The sequence below is a fragment of the Anticarsia gemmatalis genome, chromosome 13 (genome assembly GCF_050436995.1).
Source record: "Anticarsia gemmatalis isolate Benzon Research Colony breed Stoneville strain chromosome 13, ilAntGemm2 primary, whole genome shotgun sequence".
NCBI classification, from domain to species: Eukaryota; Metazoa; Arthropoda; class Insecta; order Lepidoptera; family Erebidae; genus Anticarsia; species Anticarsia gemmatalis.
Window position 1 is genome coordinate 7,036,378 of NC_134757.1, and position 22,471 is coordinate 7,058,848.

The 22,471-nt window shown below is 37.5% G+C and overlaps 1 protein-coding gene and 1 non-coding gene across 2 annotated transcripts; one reads left to right on the forward strand and one right to left on the reverse strand.

The window, feature by feature from the left end:
* Positions 1-14,881: 14,881 nt before the first annotated feature.
* LOC142977747 (glutaryl-CoA dehydrogenase, mitochondrial) lies at positions 14,882-16,469 on the forward strand. Its single transcript, XM_076121829.1, has one exon. It carries the CDS (start codon positions 15,128-15,130, stop codon positions 16,397-16,399), a length of 1,272 nt encoding a protein of 423 aa, XP_075977944.1. The 5' UTR covers positions 14,882-15,127; the 3' UTR covers positions 16,400-16,469.
* Positions 16,470-16,624: 155 nt separating this feature from the next.
* Positions 16,625-16,697, reverse strand: TRNAA-AGC (transfer RNA alanine (anticodon AGC)). The gene has a single exon. It is a non-coding gene; the product is annotated as a tRNA-Ala (tRNA).
* Positions 16,698-22,471: the final 5,774 nt, after the last annotated feature.

The window sequence follows — 22,471 nt, forward strand, 5'->3', positions numbered from 1 at the left end:
GAAGTTGCGCGGGTCGGCTAGTGTATAAATATACGTTAACTATAATGTGCCTGATTCGCCATCTTACCTAGTTACTGATTTAATTTTGAAGTAAAACTTGAACTTCATCACATATTTTCCATGCATCCCGTAGCTATCCGTAAGAAGAAAACAATTAGGTCTACGTGATTTTGAATAAAACCTCAGAAATACGTTTGTTTGCAAATTGTATGTGCAGTTCAACCACTTTATATTCAAACTACCGTTTTGCAATGTAGACAAACGTATGACGTGTCCTATCTTTGAAATGCTTTTGATACAGGGAGATAACATTTGGAGACAAGCCAGCTGAGCCTACAAATTGAAATGCGGCAACCGCTTCCAACAATTCCATACTACAACTTTTAATAATCATTTTTACTTGCGAATAACATTTATTTAAGTGTACATTTTTGTGTTTGGTTCTGTTTTTAAGCTGTCCGTCAAAAAGATGTTTTTTTTATAGATAACTCAAATAAGTAAAAACTATTTGAGGTGAACGTTGTTTATTTTGCGTTCAAAGAACTTGTGGAGGCAAAAAAGGGCTTGTTAAAAAAACGTACGTATGTGAATAAAAAATGGTAAGCTATAGTTCGACAACTTAATAGAGATTCGTGGCATGATATTTTTCGAGATTATGATTTTGTGTATTCCAAAATTAAAGTATTTGTATCGAACAGACCACTGTCATCTGCATAAGCCCGCGGGTCATTGACGTTCTATATTCAGAATGTTGTATTCCTCTGCAAGCCGCACACCTTGCATACAAGGCTTTCTACTGAGTTATTGAAGGATAATAAAATAAATAAAAATTAAAATAAAATTATTTTTATTTCGGACTAGTATTTCATCTATAGTTGGTAGTGATAATGATTGTTTTGTTTACTCTTTGCTCGTATCATATGGTTTATGTATTTGCAATACGCCATTAAAACTAATTCTAGAAAGGGAATAGGCATTAAATCAATGTGTCTATGAGTTATGACGTAAATCTACGGGCAATAACATAACACTTAGTATGTCCGTCTGTGCAATTATCCTTAACTAATTCTTTAACGAAGTTATAATATACAATACATCATATTATGTAATTTAGTGCGTCAGAGCAACGGTTGTCTATAAATACAGGTCAGTTATTTAACTGATAAATACCAATTGTTTTATTAATTATTTGTTATTGTAGCGGTAGATAAAATCTCGATTTTTCTAAAATACACGCTAGTTATGCTTCTGTTAGATTATAACCAATGTATACCTTTTTACGTGAGTTAGCATTTACTCAAATGAATCCGAGAAATCTCATAAAAATCTGTTATAATGTATGCTTTTTTAATTATTCGTTATTTAAAGTTGGACTTGAAACATATTTGGCTCTAATTTAAAAACAGAAATAGCTCTTATTTCATATCTTACTAAAATAATTATTTACACGTCTTTTATTTTATATCGTGTTTGAAAAATAGAGAGCAAAGAAAATCCGTTTCTACGACACATTTCATAAGTAAAACTGAACAACAAAACTCGAGACTATCCCATAGGGATCGGAAAACAAACATTTACCAGGACGTATACACCTATCATTAATTTATCAGTCGTCTGTCTGCAGTAGAAGGTAAACGGAAAACTAACAGAGATTGGACGGGACGCAAATTTAAATCAATACGTTGGCAACGAACGTTCGCTTGGTTTTTTTGTCTAATCTCGTGTTGATATACCTGTGATGTCCGTATGTGGGTGTAATCAGGATTAGGAGGAAGCGAAGCGTGTGGAGAGTATACAGAGAATTAACTTTTCAAAAGCGGTTAGATTTCTTGATTAGTGGTATTGCTTTACAGATTTTGAGATAGTTGTTAGTATTACGTTGAATAGATCATTAAAAGTTATTTAACGTGTCAATAATAATTTACAATAATGAATATTCGGACATTTATTGCAATACTATGCCTGTTTTTTTGGGTGGTTTGTAAAGTGAATTCTGGTGGTAAATTCTGTCGATTTATTAATTACAAAAAGCTTTATGAGAGTACCCCTGATTTTCAGCAATTGTTTCAATCACACAATTTCAAAATAACTGCTATAATTGCAATTGGTATCAAGACCTACACTTATCCACCTATACAAAGACAACGACTAAAATATTCGCCACTATTCCGAAACATTCACGTTCCACACAGCCACATAACGACACACACAGTAGTACAAGTGCAAAGCTGCAGTCTAAACCATTGCGAGCCTGTTTCAGGGCACTAAGCTTACAACCCTCCATTTGATATCTTAGAATTGGTCTAGACTGGTTAGCGGTACTATGTAGATAGAGGGGTGTATTTTGTCAATGTGTGAGTCTTCAATGTTATTTTAGGTTACTATACTGTTCGTTGTTCTCGGTAGATATGATGTACCTACTAGAATTTGCGGTAACTTATGTTTATGAGATGGGAGATTCAATGCTTTTGTGACTAAACATTGCTTTGAACATTATGATTATTAAAATGTACAGAAAATACAGTTAGGTCCAGTACCGTGATTTTCTACCACTATGCCACACGCATCTAGTGGCGGCTGATGGAACCATTTTCGCCGAAAATTTAAAATGTGAACCTCGATATTTATATAGACTGAAGAACATCGCGCTACGGGTAACGGACTTTAGTTTTAAAAACAATTGGTTGTTTATTTATTATTTACACATCCACTCTACATGATATAACACAGCTCTCTTTGGCAATAGGAGGACAATAAGGACACTTTTATTAATTAAATTCCACCTTTGTTTCCGAAACGATGTGCTTTAAGCCCGTAACAGGAATACACAGCCGTATAAAATTTACTCGTTGACATACATGTACAACTATCGAATAAATTCATGCTTCAATTTCACGAATAAAATTCTGACACTCTATTTATTAATTGCCAAATAAACTTAGTATTCAAACCGCATAATTCGTACTTAATTAGTGTCAATTTTGTCTACAGACGGTATGGAAGTAATTATTCGCCGCATTGCATTATGCGCAGTCTAGTACTGTAACTGATATGCGACATTGGACTATTTCGAGACCGAGCCTATCTCATTAAGAGTTTGCAATTAAAACTTTGCAATCTGGCCGCCGTTCAGAAGGGAATTAACGCCAATGCGAAACGCTTGGGAAATGAAAATCAGTCCCGAAACGATGTCAGTTTTCTAAGTTATTGTAAGCGCTGCTCGTTTGCACCGATTTGCAGGGTTTTATGGATTATACTCTGTGTTATTGTTTTGGAAATTATTTTAAAAGATAAGTTTATTCTAGGTATAACTAAAATGAGTGGACTTTATATAAGATGAGGACGTTCATATGTCTTGTGTTATAAAAGGCTGCTCATGACGATAATAAAAATAGCGTTATCAGATTGTGGCAATTTTACTGTGCTTACAACAAACAACGGTTTCGGCTGTAAGTTAGTCGGCATGTAAAATTGTATACACCTCATAATCAATTATTTTAGAGTTTCTTTTCGAAAAATTCTTATTCTTATTCTTATTCTAAAACAAAAATCATAAGCTTTTTTGTAGTTGTAATACAATTCAACCAAATAGCGCTAAGTGATTCTACTATTTATTTATTTTATACGGCAAAATACAATTTGAATGCATATACAATATTATACGCTGCGCTGTTAAAATTAAAACAACATTTTACCTTGAAAGCGAGTGACGTTAAATTACAGCAACAATTGAAAAACGGCATAGTACCTGAAGCGGCGGGGTCTGGCGGCGTGGTGTGGCGGCGAGTGCAAATCATGTGATAAATAATTTACACAGTTCTCCGCCGGACATGGTAACCGTATTAGATGCAGACGACTGAACATGTCTAAGTCTCTCCTCTTTGTTACTTTGTTAGTTTTGCTAAAGCATCTAGGTATGTTGCGGTTATTTTGGCTTCTGTATGTTGCTGGAGTGCATATTTAGGTGTAATATTAAATTGTCATTGTAAATTGTGTATTTGTGTGATGTGAGAAAAACGTCAAGATTGTTGAGTGTTGATAAATGCGTTTATGACACGTTTGGACATCAGATAATTTTATCAAAATTCTGTATCTAGTAGATACTTAAACCATGCAGTTGTAAGGCCAAAGAGTTGCTTTGCTTCTTTATTGAGTTAAATTATCTTAGGTCATATGCTAAAGCTGCTTCGTTTCTCTTTAAAACAAAGGCAACTGTCAACAAAACAAAGAATAATGTACAGAAAAAACCGTTTAACAAATCAAAACAGACAATGCGTACACTATGTATTATATCATAACAGTACGGCCGACATCCGCGAACAGCTTTTTACGCGAGTCTATGTCCTAACTCGTTGCATGTAAACTTTTTGCTTGGTGAACGCGAACAAAAACCTTATTTGTACGTCACAATACACGTGATGTACTGTGTGGAATTGAATGCGGAATGTTTTGCGAAGCTTTTGTGATATTATATCAGTTGGATATAGCCACTGTAGCTGTTGTAGGGCCTGCTGTGAGCGGAGATGAGATGTCCCGTTTAGAGTGTATTGGATTCTGTTTCACAATCGTCCGTGCTTCTAGTTCCCGTGCAGTGTGTCAAAGGATTGTTGTAGTGCTTCGAGCATATGTTTTGAAGTAGGCTGTAGTACTACGTGCTTCGGTTATCATAGAGATAATGCTAATCCTGATAGTGTTAACACTGATCAGATCATTGGATTTAGTTTTGGAAAATTAGTTTAACATCTTGCGATTCTTTTAAGCGATACGTATCATTAAGAAACTGAACTCTGAAAAGAAAATGTTTTACGAAAGCTTCATCCAAAAATAACTATAATATCTTTCCTGATAGAAACGATCATCTGATTAGGTAACATAATCTGCGATTACTATTTTTATGAAATTATGTTGTATTATATTATTTACCATAAATAGACGTACATTTTTTTAATGGAACCTAATATATGGTAAAAGACATATTATAGTATTTTATCGTAGTATAATAAGCGATGAAATGAGGGAGTAATGACATTCCTATTTATATGTTTTTATTATACTAGTATGTACACGTGCGTGATGTCACTTTACGATCCTTTCAGCAAACATTTTAGCTTTGATTTACACCTCGCCTTATATGTGGTGTACTATTATTTGTAAGCTAATGTGTGGAGCAATGTAAAATGTTTACATTGTAACTGTATGCACAAATAAAATACAATGTTGCAACAGTTTACGTGATACGTTGACGATATACTGAAATTGTTTCAGCTATTGTTCATTACTTTAAATTGAAAATTAAAGTTTAATACATACTCGTACATAGCGAACATACTATTATACCCGTATGTATGACTTGATGTACGAAAATTATGGATTAAGTAAAGAGTGTTTGTTAGTATCGTACAATGTTTATGCCTATTCCAAAGGAACATTGTATATGTAATCAGTAAGGCTTAAATTGTACTTGCTAAACTTGGATCTCAATCACAGTGGTATTAGATGTTTCAAATATCATAAAAAATCATTAATTTAAGTATTTTTATGTACTGAAAACTCCTACTAAGTATATAAAAATAATTCTTTATTTTGTGGTTTTTAGGGCTGACCTTATTCACACAAATGTCACATGTGACTATGTTTTATTATTGCAAAGGTAAGTTCAAAAAAGAAGAAAAAATAACTTATTAAGTAATAGCATTATACTTCCACTTTGCAGAGCAAAGGTTTGGTTTTATATTTTTAACATAAAATAAGGTATAATATGTAAAACACGTTTATATTCTCGAATATTTAAAATTTACCTTGAACTCTTATAGGACACTTGAAGACTGACTTTTTATTTTTTTGTCGCGTTTCGACCTGAATGTAATGAACTACCTCGTGCCCGTCAATCATAATAAAAATTGATTTTTTTTCTTTGTAATTTAGGTTTTTCGATAAATTATGAAGCACTTGAAAATGTCTAAAAACTTAGTTTAAAACGATATTGAAACCGTTTTAAAGATGTTGGAAATTTTCAAGTTGTTCGAGGTCATTTAGATTTTTAGTGGTGTTATATGTTATGGTTTTGAAAATATCTTAGATTTATCCATTTCAATGATGATAAACCAACTGTATTTCAGTACAGAGAGCAATAACTGTTCATCAAATTGTTGTACAGAAGTGTTTTCGCTTAAACTACTAGTACTATGATGATGCAATTCGGCAGTGCTGGTTTGTCAAATCAGACATTCAAGCAAAAAAACCCTTTGAAAATAGTTAGATAATCCATTCTAACTAATATATAAAAATTACTCTTTATAGCATTGTACAACAAAGAAACACTGTTCATCGTGTAATAGCATTGTACAGTCAGCTCCAAAAGTAGCTGATCATACTCAATCATTCAAAACCTCTGTGTTACGTAACTTTAATAAATAACTGATCAAAATCAGGTAGAATGAGTTAGAATAAAACATTTCAATCAATGGCAAATGATTTTTCAATGGAATAATATTGTGCACACTTCAGTATATAGGGTTTCAAAAGATTGAGCATGATTAGCTCCTTTTGGAGCTGACTGTACGACGTATAAAGGACACGCAATTTGAAACCAAAGAGATTTTGTTCCTAGCATATTATCTCCAGCTATTTTACTCCGTGTGGCGTGTTTATGATCGAAGACTTATATCTTACAAAACGATTACCTGCTGTAATTGCTTAATTAAGTTATTAAAATGTCAGAAACAGATTGTAAACACCATTAATAATATTTATGTAAATAAACTGAATAATGTTCTATTTTAATCTTAGTGAAGTGATAAAATCTGCATAAGACGGTGTGCTAAGTGTATTTTACTTAATGCAATTTCTTACGTCGCGGTTAGTGTAAAATCCGTATTATAAAATATGAGGTGATTTTCTTAAGAGTAGTTGTGCAAAAATGTTTGTCAAATTTAACATGCATCTATCTATATTATACACTAGTTGACCCGCGCAACTTTGCTTGCGTCACATAAGAGAGAATGGGTCATAATTTTGCCCGTTTTTGTAACATTTTTTACTGGTACTCTGTTCCTTTTGATCGTAGCGTGATGATAGCCTTCCTCGATAAATGGGCTATCTAACACTGAAATAATTTTTCAAATTGGACCAGTAGTTCCTGAGATTAGCGCGTTCGAACATACAAACAAACTCTTCAGCTTTATAATATTAGTTTACATATATTTTTATTTATCTACTAAATAAATATGCACTTAAAATAATTATAATGAAACTAATACTCCTCATAAAGCAGAAAGGAATTATGTTTGTCTGAAAGAGTGTATAGTTCAAACTGTAAATCAACAACTAATCTATGGCAGTGAATCAGACACAGCCTTAGCAACGGAGCTTAGCTTAGCTTAGCTCAAATGACACCACAGCCTTAATTTATATTTACTTGGCTTCATGTAGCGACATCTAGTGGTGGAAACAGGAACCTGCTTAAAAGAAGTCATGAAAATATTTCGTCGCATCCATCAGTCTTCAAAACTTTTAATTTACATTCTATCGTACAAAGAGACATTTGAAGAAGTTGAGGGTTTCAAAGTACCTGTACATCATTATTTCTTACATACAAACAAACCGAACACAACAATGTATCATGTTTATATACAAAATGTCAAACGGCCCTCATTGTTAAAGTTTGCTCGTAACAAAATTTGACATTAAATTACAAACTTAGTAAGTTCAAAGTAATGGGTTCAATTGAAATTTGTTTTAACATTAATTTGTTTCGAGTTTGTATTTCGGGAGTTGAAAATTACGATGCAAGAATAAAGGGTGTTCTACTGCGAATCAACTCTTGTCCCTTTTGTATAAAACATAATAATGTAGGCATAAATACTTTGAAATTTATTGTGCCTCGTTTTTGACGGCTCGTTTTCAATTTGAAGTTTAAACCGCATATTGATGAGAATGGTGTTCGGTACCCTTGTTGTCATACATTTTTAACACGTTTATTAACACGTCGTGTTTAATTATTTCTTGGTAGGTAACTACTTTTTTTATTCAAACATTTTTTATTTTCATTTCGTTATTTTGTTTATTCCCAACTAGCACACAAGCGCTATAACAAGCTGCACAATGGCCGGTTAAAGGATTTTTATAACGCCTTAGGCTCCTTAGTAAGAAGTATAGTGGTTCTATAAGCGGCTACAGATCTCTTGTAGCGTCAAATAGGCCCATACTGTCCAGCTTATAGCTCGACATTGGATCTACAGTGGTCGTAAATAGTAATTATAATAGTACGTAGTATAGTAGTAATACAGGAGCGCTAAAATAAGATGAAGGTGGTATAATCGCGCTACAAGAGCTTTTTCGCAGCTTCGTGGCGCTTACCAGCTGTTGTACAGAGGTGGTTAGCGCCACGAGCGTTCGAAAAAGCTCTTGCAGCGCGATTATACCACCTTTACCTTATTTTAGCGCTACTGTGTAACGGTTATAAATGCTAACGCTCTAAATTAGTAATATGGTCGGTTTATTATGGTGTAAACTAAATATATTTTTTTAAAATGAATCATCAGTGACAAATGAGGAGACATTTTATTTTTACGGATTGGATTATTAAAATAACAAGTAGTGTATCGCTTTTATTTCTTTGTGTACGTGATATGAAAGTGCGAGTTCCAGTTTGCTGTCAATATATATGTATATTATCGTCAATATTTTCATGCGCCCTCAAAATATTCAGTTTTAAATGCAAAAATTATATAGATATGTGGATTTGGAAATTGTATTTTGAACATAAATAAGACTTTGAGGGTTACAGATAATTTAATTAGGGTTATAGGTAATAAAAAATGATTTTAATTACCAGGCTATAGATTTATATGATCTTCAAAAGATCGTAATAACCTCAAAAAATATGTTTACCAAATGCTATAATGGCGTCTCGATCAAGCAGCTCTCAGAGTTGGTTACATCTGCTCTAGCGCCTTAAGCTGTACAAAGGCTCTAGTGTTTGCTGTTGTAGACCTCAAGGTTCTGCAGTTGTGGCATAGGAGTGCTTCAATATAACTGTTTTGGTCGCACACCAGCATTTTACTCGTACTTTTAGGGGTCAGTCGTTGAATATTAAAATAGTTTGAAAATCATTTTTTTTTTATTTATTTTATTTATTTTATTTATTTTATTTATTTTATTTATTTTATTTATTTTATTTATTTTATTTATTTTATTTATTTTATTTATTTTATTTATTTTATTTATTTTATTTATTTTATTTATTTTATTTATTTTATTTATTTTATTTATTTTATTTATTTTATTTATTTTATGTATTTTATTTATTTTATTTATTTTATTTATTTTATTTATTTTATTTATTTTATTTATTTTATTTATTTTATTTATTTTATTTATTTTATTTATTTTATTTATTTTATTTATTTTATTTATTTTATTTATTTTATTTATTTTATTTATTTTATTTATTTTATTTATTTTATTTATTTTATTTATTTTATTTATTTTATTTATTTTATTTATTTTATTTATTTTATTTATTTTATTTATTTTATTTATTTTATTTATTTTATTTATTTTATTTATTCTTTAAAAACAGTTGACAGACTGAACCACCACTGCACCTATGTAAATATATTATGATAATAATTTTAAGCTTTAGTATAAAGGTATATTACTCGGTTATAGCGCTTTAGGTGTTTAACATAATTCTGTAATCCCCATGGCTGTAAAAATGTTTCGAATGATACCTTATACATCTATTTGCCGTACAGAAGCCATATAAATATCTGATATAACGCTCAAGGCGCTATTAAAGACCTACGCAACTCTTTTATAGATGAGTAATACACTAGCCCTAAAAAAATCTGTTATAGAACCTAAGGCATTACAAAAAGCTTATTTACGCTCTTGAGCGCTATAAGCGCAACGCATAACTCCGTTTTAACTCCTTTATCTCCTAAAGTCCCCTTATACAGTTAACGGTGTTATAGAAGATTCCATTAACTCAGTTATACTTCCCTAGGCTGTCTAGCGATGCAATTACATGCTCATATATCACTATAAGTCATTAGTTTCCTACTAAACGGCTACTGTCCCGCCTAGCTGTTAAAGGGTTTTTTAAATAGCTAGTATACACCTTATAGAGAATTGTACAGCATTTGAACGACTCTTATGCAACTATCAGGCTGTATAACGACTGTATAAGCAGCTTGTGTGCTAGTTGGGTTAGCATCGGTTCAAAATTATTAAATTTCTCTTAATTTAAAAAAAATATTGAATTGACGTCTGTTTCCATTGATGTTTTGGATCTTCCTTTATATTAGATCAATTTCTAAAACAAAAAACTATATAGAATATCGACTCGTCAGTTGTATCTTAATTTCTTTGGTTACAAATATAACTCCTCAGCAGCGATACGGCTCATAATAGAAGCACAGTTAACAGCCAAGTATTTCATCTCTTTTCATAGTAAATTAATCAATTAAACGGAGGTAGGGCGCAATCTCTGGGCGCTAATTATAACAGATTACATTAATCTCGCGATATAGCAGTTCTGAAGGCGTGGCCATGATGCTCGCGTTGTATCTTAATTAATGAGAAAATTGCCTCTGAACATTGTCAAGTTTATTCAGAGATTATGTAAGTGCTTTTACATTGACTGTTCTAGAAGTCATAACAAGTGAATAGAAACAAAATTAAACAGCCCAATATTGAATTTCGGGATATTTATTTTTGCGTAGGTATTCGTAGTCGTGGCGGTTTCTTTTTGTGAATACGTGTCATATTTTTTACCTTTATGTCGATTTTTTGAGATGGCTGCTACTATTAAAATCCAAACACAAACCAGTGAATATTTGCTATAAGAAGAAGGGTGTTTTTATTTAGAACAATTGAAACCGATATCAATAAAATTAATCAAGTAATATTGTTCGCGTAAATGTCAGTGCTTGTCTTTAAAATATCTGTAAAATAAAGAAGTGACGGTTTTGTAACTCTAAAAGCCTAAATTGGAAGTTTAAACATTTTTAATATCGTTTCAAAATACAATGCTTCAAACTGCACTCGATAGTGAAACAAAACTAATTTTAACTACGCCCATTTTTTATGTAAATCGAACGGTTTTAGAAATATGTTTTAGTTTCCAGGCTGAAACAGATTTGAATGAAACTTTAACAACAATTTCAAACATAACCGGCTTTTTTAGTAACCTCGTAAACTAAAAAACGGTTTTGCTGTCATAATAAACTCTCACGGTTGACAATATTTACAAAATATGAAAACGCTTGTTTTGATAAATACCCTTGGTTTGATAATAATTTACGGCGATTCATGTGATCATACATACACGACATACATTGACGTTTCGGCGTAAGTTAAATGCGTAGGAGTCGTACTTGCCTAGCTTACTTGGCCACAATGTTCCCAAAGTTAAACTTATGAATTATTTTGTACAGCGTGCACAAGTATAATCTTGCACTAACACGGACACAGACACCTACTTTCAGCAGTGCACTCGATACGTCTCAAACACGTAATGAAAGCGTACATCGAATACCTATCCACAACTAACACCTATTTCCCGCGTGTGAAATCCTCTGATATTTCTTCTATTCTATTTTAAAATCGCTTTACGCCAACAGTGAAACCAATTTCATACAGCGACTTAGACGGTACCTACGAAGATTATCTCGTATTTCTAGGTTCTCGAACTACACGACTATTCCATTTATGTTTGTGGCGATATTCTGGAGGCTCTAATTTTAGAACGTCGCTTCAACTGGCACTTTATATTATGCAGCTGCTGAAGACATTGTCGGATATACCGTTTGATATTTAGAGTGTCTCGAAACGATCTGTTATTGTTGCAGTTTGAGCTTTATGGACTTTTCTTGTGTCGAACTTTTTCAATGTTATTGTTGATTTGTATTGTCTGTGCCAAGGTAAATTTAAAGGTTCGATGCGTTATGACTTTTTTAATGGCCGTTGCGAAATGTTACCGTGAAAAAATAAGCAAATTACCATGTAAGTAGACTTGTGCCATTCAAAACATAATTAAAATGCAAGTAGCCGAGTAAAAATTTCATAATTACTCAGCACCGTTCCCCGAAATTACAAGAGCCAACACAAAAGCCTTGAACAATAACCATCAAGAAGAGAATTTGCGTTTTTAATATCATCAACGTTGTCTGCTAAAACAGGAGCTCGGAATAAAATGTATGCTAATCTGACATTTGCATATGACTGGGAAAAATCACTGGCCCATTAAAGAGTGTCGTATCCTAGAAGTGTGAAAGGATGGAGTGGTTAAAATACAGTTAACAAGGGCCGAAGAGGTGCCATTAAAAGGTCTTAGACCTTCCTTGCTCTCCCGTCGTTTGTCATGCAAATAGAGAGTGAATAATTTATAGAAGATTCATCCCCCTGTGTTACGAGGATCCGCATTGTTGGGCAAATCGGATGATATACTCCACCTACGTATCGCTCTAGATAAATACATCATACATTGTTACGTTGAGCCTTTTTGTTTGATCTACTGCACAAGTAAATTCGTTCTGTCTGGTTCATATTCATTGTTACGTAAATATCATATGACGTCTCGATCGAATTTCTCTAATGGGGAAGAATGTAAAATTTTGCTAGCAATGTTGGGTTTAAACATTATGATTATATCCAACAAACTGGTAAGCTTTCAGGTGTTGACACATTTTCAGAAGTAACGACCAAATAAAGTTTAATCTAGTCTAATCAAGAGAATATTTTTCATTCCTTTTATTTTATAATACTGATGAAACACAGGTATGCAAAATATGTCGTCACAACAGAGAAAACGAACAATACATAAATAATAACAGAAATACATACATGTGGCACATTTCTGTGAGCTAGTTTAAATTAAATATTTCGCTCGTCTACGCAAAGAAAAACTTAAAAACATTGTAGTTTGCTAGCTGCAACGCTGTTCGCATTCATAACGCTGTGGTTTTTACCCTACGGCGTAAACAAATGGACACACTGTCCGCATACTGTCTCATCGTGTGCTGTAACTAATTTTTGTTCATTTTTAATGGTAGTTTCCCTATTTTGGTGTAATAATCCCGTTGTAGTTTTTATTTTGAGAAGATACATCATCCGTGTTACTCACTTCCTTTTATAGTGAGAAAACTCTACGTGTAGTTGTATCAGCTACGAAAAGGCTTAAATACAATTATAGTGGCGATCTTCTTTTTTTTTTTTAATTGACGAAAGATTCGGAAGAATGGAGATCAAGCAGATAGGGAAAGGCCATTGCCTAGTAGTGGGATGAAACTAACAATATCAGTATTAGTACAAAAGATACATAGATGTAGTTAATGTTTAGATTTGTGTTTGTATGAGTAAAGTAGAATATGAGAGACTCTTCATCTAATAGATTTCATTTAAAATCTAATAATAGCAAAACATTTGTATATTATTTGATAACTAGATGTTTCTGTAATAGAACTAACTGGTTGTAACTAGTATTAAATATTAATCAATTCACTAGAACATTAAAACCAAACATTAGCTGCGGTAATATAGGTGGCGGTTTGTTATACTACAGTTATTAAGGTTAACAATTTGTTGTAAATGCTGGGCTTTACTAAATATTTGTGAAACGGTTTTTTATCGGACAGCGACACTGAGGATTTGACTCTTATGGTAAGAAAGTACGGTATTCTATCGACTTGCATTTCTAAATTAATGTAATAAAATATTTTTTGGCCTATTTTTTATTTAGGTATATAGGTATGTACATATATCATATTTGTGCTCATCACAACACAAATGGTAGATATATAGCGCCTACGAAATTGTATCGAGCATGCGTTCTTTTAGTACGTTTCTGCTTGAATTCTTTGATAACTTATGTCCTCCTAACCATCTTCCGTAGAAGTTTTTTCAAGCTATCAAATTCTAAACCTTATTGTCTAAAGTCTAACGGGTTTAAGTCCTCGTCACCATTGATATAAAGCCACCCATACCCAATTATTTCAAGACCCAAATATTCTCTAAGCAATATTACCTACTATAAACCAAGTTACTACAGTTGAAGAGTATACTAACTAGGTAACAATAGCTCTTCATACACCGACACCTAGGTACCTAAAGCAGTTCAAACCAGTTCATACGTATGTTTCAGCCTAGTTAAAGTTCCTCTGTATTTTGCACCGAGTTTTTTCGACTCGACATTTTTGTCGTAGCTAATTCCAAATTACAAGGGAAAAGTGGTGCTAATTTCCCTCCTGAAACTGTTTAGTAAAATCGTTTACATTGTACGAATTACGAGTTGCTGTGTTTTTTGTTGTAGGCACGTTGTTTCTGAGTATTCGGTCAGGTATGTTGGCGTAGGTCATGGCGCAGTAGAGTTGGTTATGGCGAAAATAATACATGTTTTTCTTTGTAAATTTAATTTGTTTTATTCCATTGAATATGTACAAAATTTTCATAAAATATTAATTTATTATTTACAATGTTTATATACCTAGTATGTAAAATGTTTGAACTTTGTCCAATATTATTCTGAAAGAGTAAGTACCTAAGAGTTTTTTTGAATTGTGTGGTAATTTTACATAACATTAAGATGTAACGTTGAGATAAGCGCTCATTTAAATCGACTTTACTTTTCTTTTATCGTCAAGAGGCATATCAACATGTTTGTAAATTGATAAAAAACAAATAACAATCATGGAATAATATTTGTCATACGAAACGTATGCGTCAATTGTAACTTTATTGCGTAGAAAATAAGGTTGTTAATAAAAACGACACACCCACCAAAAATTGCTTGGAAATTAGATAACTGACGCACACATGCGCGGCCCTGACGAAGGTGACGTGAAGTTCAACGGTATGAAGATAGCGGCGGAATGCTATAACTGTACCAATTCCTCTAGGTCACTGGAGAGGTTATGTATTGGACGTAATTTGTGAAATTAATGTTTAAATAACACAAATTTGTGGAAAATTACTAGATAATTGAGTGAAAATTTTGTGCTACTAATTTGTACTGAAGTTGCTGCATACGAAAAGTCAGTCGTACATTTGTGATAAACAACAGTAAACAACTGATAGTAGAAAGTGTTACGACATTTTATTAGTATCATTCCGTATATTAACAACCATGGCCGTGTCAGTGTCCACGAAATTGTTATCTTTGTGCAAAAATAGTTTAAGCATAAGAGCTTTATCGACCACATGCTCAAAAAATGCGAAAGTTACATTCAACTGGGAGGATCCACTGAATTTAGATGGACAATTACATGACGACGAAAAAGCGATTCGGGACTCGTTCAGAGCTTATTGCAACGAGAAACTATTGCCGAGGATAATCGAAGCGAACAGAAATGAAGTTTTTGATAGAGAAATTTACAAGGAGCTCGGCGGATTGGGAGCGCTCGGCTGTACTATTAAAGGCTATGGCTGCGCGGGTGTTAGTTACGTCACATATGGCCTGATGACGAGGGAATTAGACGGAGTTGATTCAGCTTATAGATCTGCCATGAGCGTTCAAAGCAGCTTGGCGATGGGAGCCATATACAATTACGGTAGTGAGGAACAGAAGCAGAAATATCTGCCGAGAATGGCAAGGGGAGAACTTGTAGGATGTTTCGGCTTGACCGAACCTAATTTCGGCAGCGATGCAGGTGGTTTAGTAACAAGAGCAAAATATGATGCTAAAAACAAAACTTATTCGCTATCAGGATCAAAAACTTGGATTACAAACTCTCCAATCGCGGATATATTGGTCGTATGGGCGAAGGACGACGAAGGCAAAGTAAGAGGTTACATCGTAGAACGATCGCAAGTCAAAAAAGGGCTCGATACACCTAAAATCAATGGTAAATTTTCTTTGCGAGCTTCGGCAACCGGCATGATATTGCTCGACGAAGTGGTTATACCAGAGGACAATTTATTGCCCAACGTAGTAGGTCTGAAGGGGCCGTTCGGATGTCTCAATAACGCGCGATATGGGATCGCTTGGGGCTCTCTCGGTGCCGCTGAAACATGTTTGCGGATCGCCCGACAGTACACATTAGATAGGAAACAATTTGGGAGACCGCTCGCCTCCAACCAGCTTATACAGAAGAAACTAGCTGACATGATGTCGGAGATAAGCCTCGGGTACCAGGCTTGTTTGAGAGTTGGCCGCCTGAAGGACGAAGATAAAGCCGCGCCCGAAATGATATCGTTACTTAAGAGAAATAATTGTGGCAAGGCGTTGGATATTGCCAGAACCGCGAGGGACATGTTAGGAGGTAACGGAGTGTCTGATGAGTATCATATTATAAGACACGTGATGAACTTAGAGGCCGTCAACACTTACGAAGGAACTCATGATATCCACGCACTGATTTTAGGCAGAGCTATTACAGGAATTCCCGCCTTTTCTTAAAGAAAACGCAGCATTTATTGTCTCTTTGTATATATTTTTATTGTTACTGTAAATAAAAAGAAATTGTTAACATTATTGTTTTTTTTTTTTCAAAATCCATTTGTAAAACAAATGATTGTATTTGTTTTACATACAAACCTCAAAGGTTATGCTATTAGAACAATAAATTGCGTAAAGTAATGTAAGTAAACAGTCTTAACCGATCAAGAAAATGAACAAAAAGAATGGAGGCGCCGGGTATCGATCCCGGTACCTCTCGCATGCTAAGCGAGCGCTCTACCATCTGAGCTACGCCCCCGATAGAAACTAAGTTGAAATAGACCAGCCCAATGTATTTTTTTATAAAAAACATCGAAGCCAGCTGACTTGCAGAAATAAAAAATCTGATTAAATTAATGATAAAAATATATTTAGGAAAAACCTGTAGCTAAGTAAACAAATATCGTAATGATATAATTACACTTATGCAATGAAAAATTCGGATGATGCTAAATAAATAGGCTTTGTTTTTATAGTGTATCAATTTTCCAGACGAAAAACAATCAGAGAACTACTACTTTCAAATGATAAACATGTTTTTTTAAATTTCTCTTTAATTTTGTTTATATTTATTTTTATTTAATGCGTATATATCCATTTTCATCTTTTACCGACTTTTTGGGATTTACATCACACTTTGCTCTCAAACGTTACAATGCAATGTATGAATCTAAGAAAGACAATTGAACGCGTCTCCCTCGCGTAAGGATTTAGCGATGCGACGTAACATCACTCGTTCCACAATATGTATTTTAATAAGACGATCAGGGGGAGAATTTTATCGTAAGATTACTATGCAACTGCTTTAATAGGATTCAATATAATTATTTTGTAAGGATTTGCTTGTGTCAGTTCATTTTATTTCAATTACAACGTATGCTACGTGGTCTAACAGTGCTTCTTCATTTGAAAATTTGGTGAAATATGGCTGTTATTTTATTGGAAATATATTTATTAGCTTAGTATGAAATCGATTCTTTTTAAACCTGGTTCTTATTATTTATTCTATTCTGGTTTTCTATTTGATAAATTCATATGTAAGAACCTTGAAAATGTTACTAGTATTTTTAACCCAAGTAAGTATCAATTAGCTTTTCAGGTAGAAATTTGCAGTTTTTCTATACGTTTGCTGTCATTTTAACTATTGGATAGATTATCGGACACTTATTCATGAGCTGAGAAACCGGCTCTTTATGATATGTAACTGCGTCAATTTCACTTCAACCATCAAATTGTTCCGTACCTCTAGAGTTCTAACAGGTCTTAGATATTACACTCTGAGAGCACAAGTTAGCAAGTCAAAGTTGCAATATTCACTTAGCAACAAGAACTATTTTGATACTAACGTGTGAAGATAGCGCAAGTCGCTTTCAAGTTACACAATATTTGACGTGAGTTTGTATTTATTTAGTACATTAGGCTTTATCATGAGCTAACATTCGTATCAAAAGAATAATAAACGTGATATTCAGTTTTTGTTTGTGTCGTATTTTGGATGGTAATAGTTTAGGAGGATAAATATGTAATGAAATGTGAAATTCTAGGCTTTTTGTCCGTTATAACTAAGCAGCGACACATATTCGATTTTGTTAGGAACTAGAAATGAACATACATAAATAAAATTACGCATGTAGAGGTAGGCAGAGACAAAAGAAAACCGCTTGGTACGATCCTTACAAAATTCCCTTGCCACATTCACATGCATATACCTCATCATACAGGACCACCACTTCTGAGTATTACTGGATATAAATGCACCCTAAAACGTAATAAATACGAACTGTTTTGAATAGATAATAGGAAAATGACGCAACATTTGCAAGCATCGCTTATACAATGTGCAACACTCAATATAGTTATTCCAACGTTTCAATTGACTCTCGCAACTACATAATTAATATTTTTTCCTGAACACAACCACTCTTTTCTTGGTGTTTTCACAACAGAAGTACAGTGAATTCTAAACAATTGACGACCAAAACAAGGAATAACGTACAATACTTTACTGTCATACCCATATTATACCAACGTACAATCGAATAAAGAACTCAGCAACACAGCAGACGATCGTATGGAAACGAGCACTTTTGTCATCTTACACATACTATAACATCACTTTATGTGCATAATGATCACTATTATTGTTTATCACGTATATAATAAGGTTGGTTGAGCTGCTGCATACGAATCATCTTCAATATAGGGTAGGGAGGGAAAATAGTGACAGTTATATTCATGGTACAAAGTCGGTTGGCGTATTTATCCGGATATTAGTTTTTGTATTGGATGCGTTAATTGCAATATTGTATTTCGTAATATTCTTTCACTAACATTCTCTAGTTAATGAAACTAAGTAGTTTAAAATTGAATTGTATTTGAGTTCTTCTAACTATTAAAGTAACTGGGAATACTAAAAAGAGTTGATTCTATAGGGAAACTCATCCGATAGTTGTCTTAAAAATGCAATAGATATAAAGTGCTTCAGATTTCTGAAATCAGTTTTTCATTTCAGCATTGAGTATGTGTTTTCTTATCTCTCTATCATATCATAAACGACGATATACTCACGTATTTATGTCAATGAATTGGTAGTTGATTATCGAATCTTGAGCAAAGCTGGAAATAGTACTTCTATTACCAACTCGACGGTCATCTAGCATACATACAATTACCTATAGTTAGCCGTAGTCTAACTATTGTTCAGCCAAACGGTCATACAAATAGACTATCATTGCTTACCTGTTACTCACACTGCCGTCCAGTTGTCAAACTAAATTACCTCGAGCCCACAGTTAGTAAGTTTCGAGGTGTAGACAGTGTATGTCCAAGGCCAGACTGGCAACTACAAATCCAGGCTTGCATGTAGACGAAGTTAAAACAAAAAATAGCTTGCCACATGAATTCTTTAGCGTTACGTCCGTACTTTTTGGACGGACACCTTTTTTTTTTTTTTTTTTTTTTTTTTTTTTTCGTCAGGGAAACCAATCGGGGTCGCTGTAAAAAGTCGACCCACCGGCTAGGTCCCCGCCGCACTGGGACTGCGCAAACGGGGTATGTGGTCCACCGTAGAGCCCACTAAAAACCTGACGAGTGTCCAACCGCTTCCGCAAAGACGTGCGCCGGGATAACCGCAATAAGCTAGTACCGCAAGACGCACGCCATGCGCGGCTCGCCCCCTGTAGGGGGGCCCTACCTTGGGTGATGCCGCCTGGGTGGATAGTGACGGCATCAAACACCATAGACGATGGACGTGACACCACCCGCCCATCACCTATCTTGGGAACCTCACCTCTCCTGTGGGCGACGGAAGTCCCAATTCCGTCACCCGGAGGTTCCACTTAAGGAGGAAGGCGGCGCAAATGCGCCACCCGCCTGCGCCCGACGCGGCGTCGGCGGTTTGGGTCAGCGAGGGGATCGAGCTCCCTGACCCGCTCCGCTTCCTCCTTGCGCTTGATCACCTCCTCACAGAAGGTGACCATGGCGCTCCATGCCTCGCCACTGTCGACCATGGCCTGGCACACGGTCGAAAGTGACAAATCGGCTCCGATGGCATCAACAAGCGTCGCGCGCGGCTCCGACCACGCCGAGCACACGGCGAGTGTGTGTTCCGCCGTGTCCTCGGCACAGCCGCAGTGATGGCAAGCCATCGTCGACTCCCTGCCGATCCGGCACAGGTATCTCCCGAAGCAACCGTGCCCGGAGAGGACCTGCGTCAGCCGGAAGGTCATCGACCCGTGTCGCCTGTTGACCCATCGATCCAGGACCGGTCGGATAGCGCCGATGGTCAAAACACCGGCGCTTGGCTCTACCAACCGCTCGGACCACTGCCGGACGATCTCGTCGCGGCACTCACGCCGTGCGAGTGCCCCCGTTGGCAGTAATCCGGTCCCCGTGTTCCTCTCTGCTCTCGCCTGACGGTAACGTTCCGCCAAGGCACGAGCCTCAAGGTCCCATGGGGGAGTCCCGGCGAGGACACATGCCGCTCCAAAGCTGACGGTCACGTAGCCCCGTATGGCCCTGTTCGCCATCACTCGTTGCGGTCTCTGAAGGACCGCAGTGTTCCGGCGATTCAGGGCATCCACCCAGATGGGCGCCCCGTAAAGAGCCATCGAGCGCACAACGCCGGTGTAAAGCCGGCGGCATGCACCCGAGGGCCCCCTCAGGTTCGGAAGCAATCTTCCCAGTGCCCCAGCAGCTCCAACAAGTTTGGGTGCAAGGCGAAGGAAGTGCTCCCGAAAGTTCCACCTGCTGTCGAGGACGATGCCTAGGTACCGCATCGACCTACCAACGCTGATGGAAACTCCGCCCACCACTAGCTGCGCTCCGACCGGCGGCGCCTGCCGAGGCCCATGAAAACAAATGGCCTCGGATTTGTCTAGGGCAACCACGAGTCCCAGGCGCCGAATACGGCTGACGACTTCGGCGACGCCGGTCGTGGCCAAGAGAGCCGCCTCTGGGTATGTATCGCCGCGGGCCGTGACGAGGGTATCGTCGGCGTAACAAGTCACGTCGACCCCCGCCACGAGTGGTTCCCGCAGCACCCAATCGTAGCCGATGTTCCACAGCGTCGGACCAAGTACCGACCCCTGTGGAACACCGCACTTGACGATCCTCTGGCACCACCCGTCCCGCGTGGGATACGCTACGGACCTGTCGGAGAGATAAGATGTTAACACTCTCCGCAGGTACTCCGGCACGCGGTGGTGGCTGAGCGCAGCGAGGATGCAGCTCCAGGGAAGCGAGTTAAAGGCGTTGGCGATGTCAAGAGACACCGCCACGACCACCCCTCGCCCTTTCACTGCGTCCCCAATCAGGGATCTCACCCGCGAGATCGCGTCAATGGTGGACCGGCCCCGGCGAAACCCGAACTGCGAGTCACAGAGGTCCGGTCCCGGTCCCATTAAGTGCTCGGTGAGACGAGCTGCCAAAAGGCGCTCAAAGAGCTTGCCCGCCTCATCGAGCAAGACGATGGGACGAAATGCCGACGCAGAATCTGGCGGGCGTCCCTCCTTCTTGATCAGGGTCAATTTTCCCGTCTTCCACCTACGGGGAAAATGACCCTGTGCCAGGCACGAGGAGAACAGCCATGTCACCCTGGATTCGAGCGCGTTGGGCAGAGCCAATGCCCATGCCCGTCCGGGAATTCCGTCGGGCCCCGGAGCGGTGTTACGGCCCTTCAGCCTGTCCACCGCCCGGTGCAACTCGTCCAAGGTGACTTCGGGCGCGACTGCTTCCTCAAACTCCTCACTACTGCCACTGCTCCCCGAATCCACCGCCGCCGCAACCGCAAACGGGGGAGGATGTTCCCCCCGGTCCGGAAACAGGCCTGCCACTACCTGTTCCAGAAACTCGGGTTGGAGACTCTCCGTCACTGGGGGCTCCCAGGGGCGCAGTTTGGCACGCACCATCCTGTAGGGCCGCCCCCAGGGGTCCCGGTCTAACGTGTCCAGGAACTCCTCCCAGGCCTTGTGTTTGGCCTCCACAATAGCCGCCGACAGGACCCTACGACAGTCCCTGTAGGCAGCATATAACTCGGCCTCGCGGGCTTCGTTGCGGCGACGACGCCGGCTTCGAGCGTATCGACGTCTGGCGATCACGCAGTTCTGTCGAATCTGCGCGATCTCCGGTGACCACCAATACACCTGACGTCTAGGGAGGCAGGGGCGGGCCCGCGGCATGGACGCGTCGCATACGCGTGACATCGCGTCCACGAGCCACTCAGCCTCTACCTCCACGTCCACCGGACCCTCAGGCGCTGGACTCCAGGACTGCACCAAGGCCGCCTCGACCAGCAGCTCTCGGTCGAGACGTCCCAGCACCCACCGCGGGCCGGCCCCACCCGGGGCCCGACCCGGACTGTTCGGAGCGGCCGGAGAAGGCTGAATCCGATACCGGATATACCGGTGGTCGGATGCCGTCTCAACCTCCTCTAGCACGCTCCAGTCCTGGACACGGCGTGCCAGGGCGGCGCTAGTGAACGTGAGGTCCACTATCGAGCTGCCCTGTTGACGCACGCACGTGTTTACCGAGCCC

Excerpts from the sequence above, each read along its gene's own strand:
- LOC142977747 (XM_076121829.1), top strand. The coding sequence starts at position 15,128 with ATGGCCGTGTCAGTGTCCACGAAATTGTTATCTTTGTGCAAAAATAGT.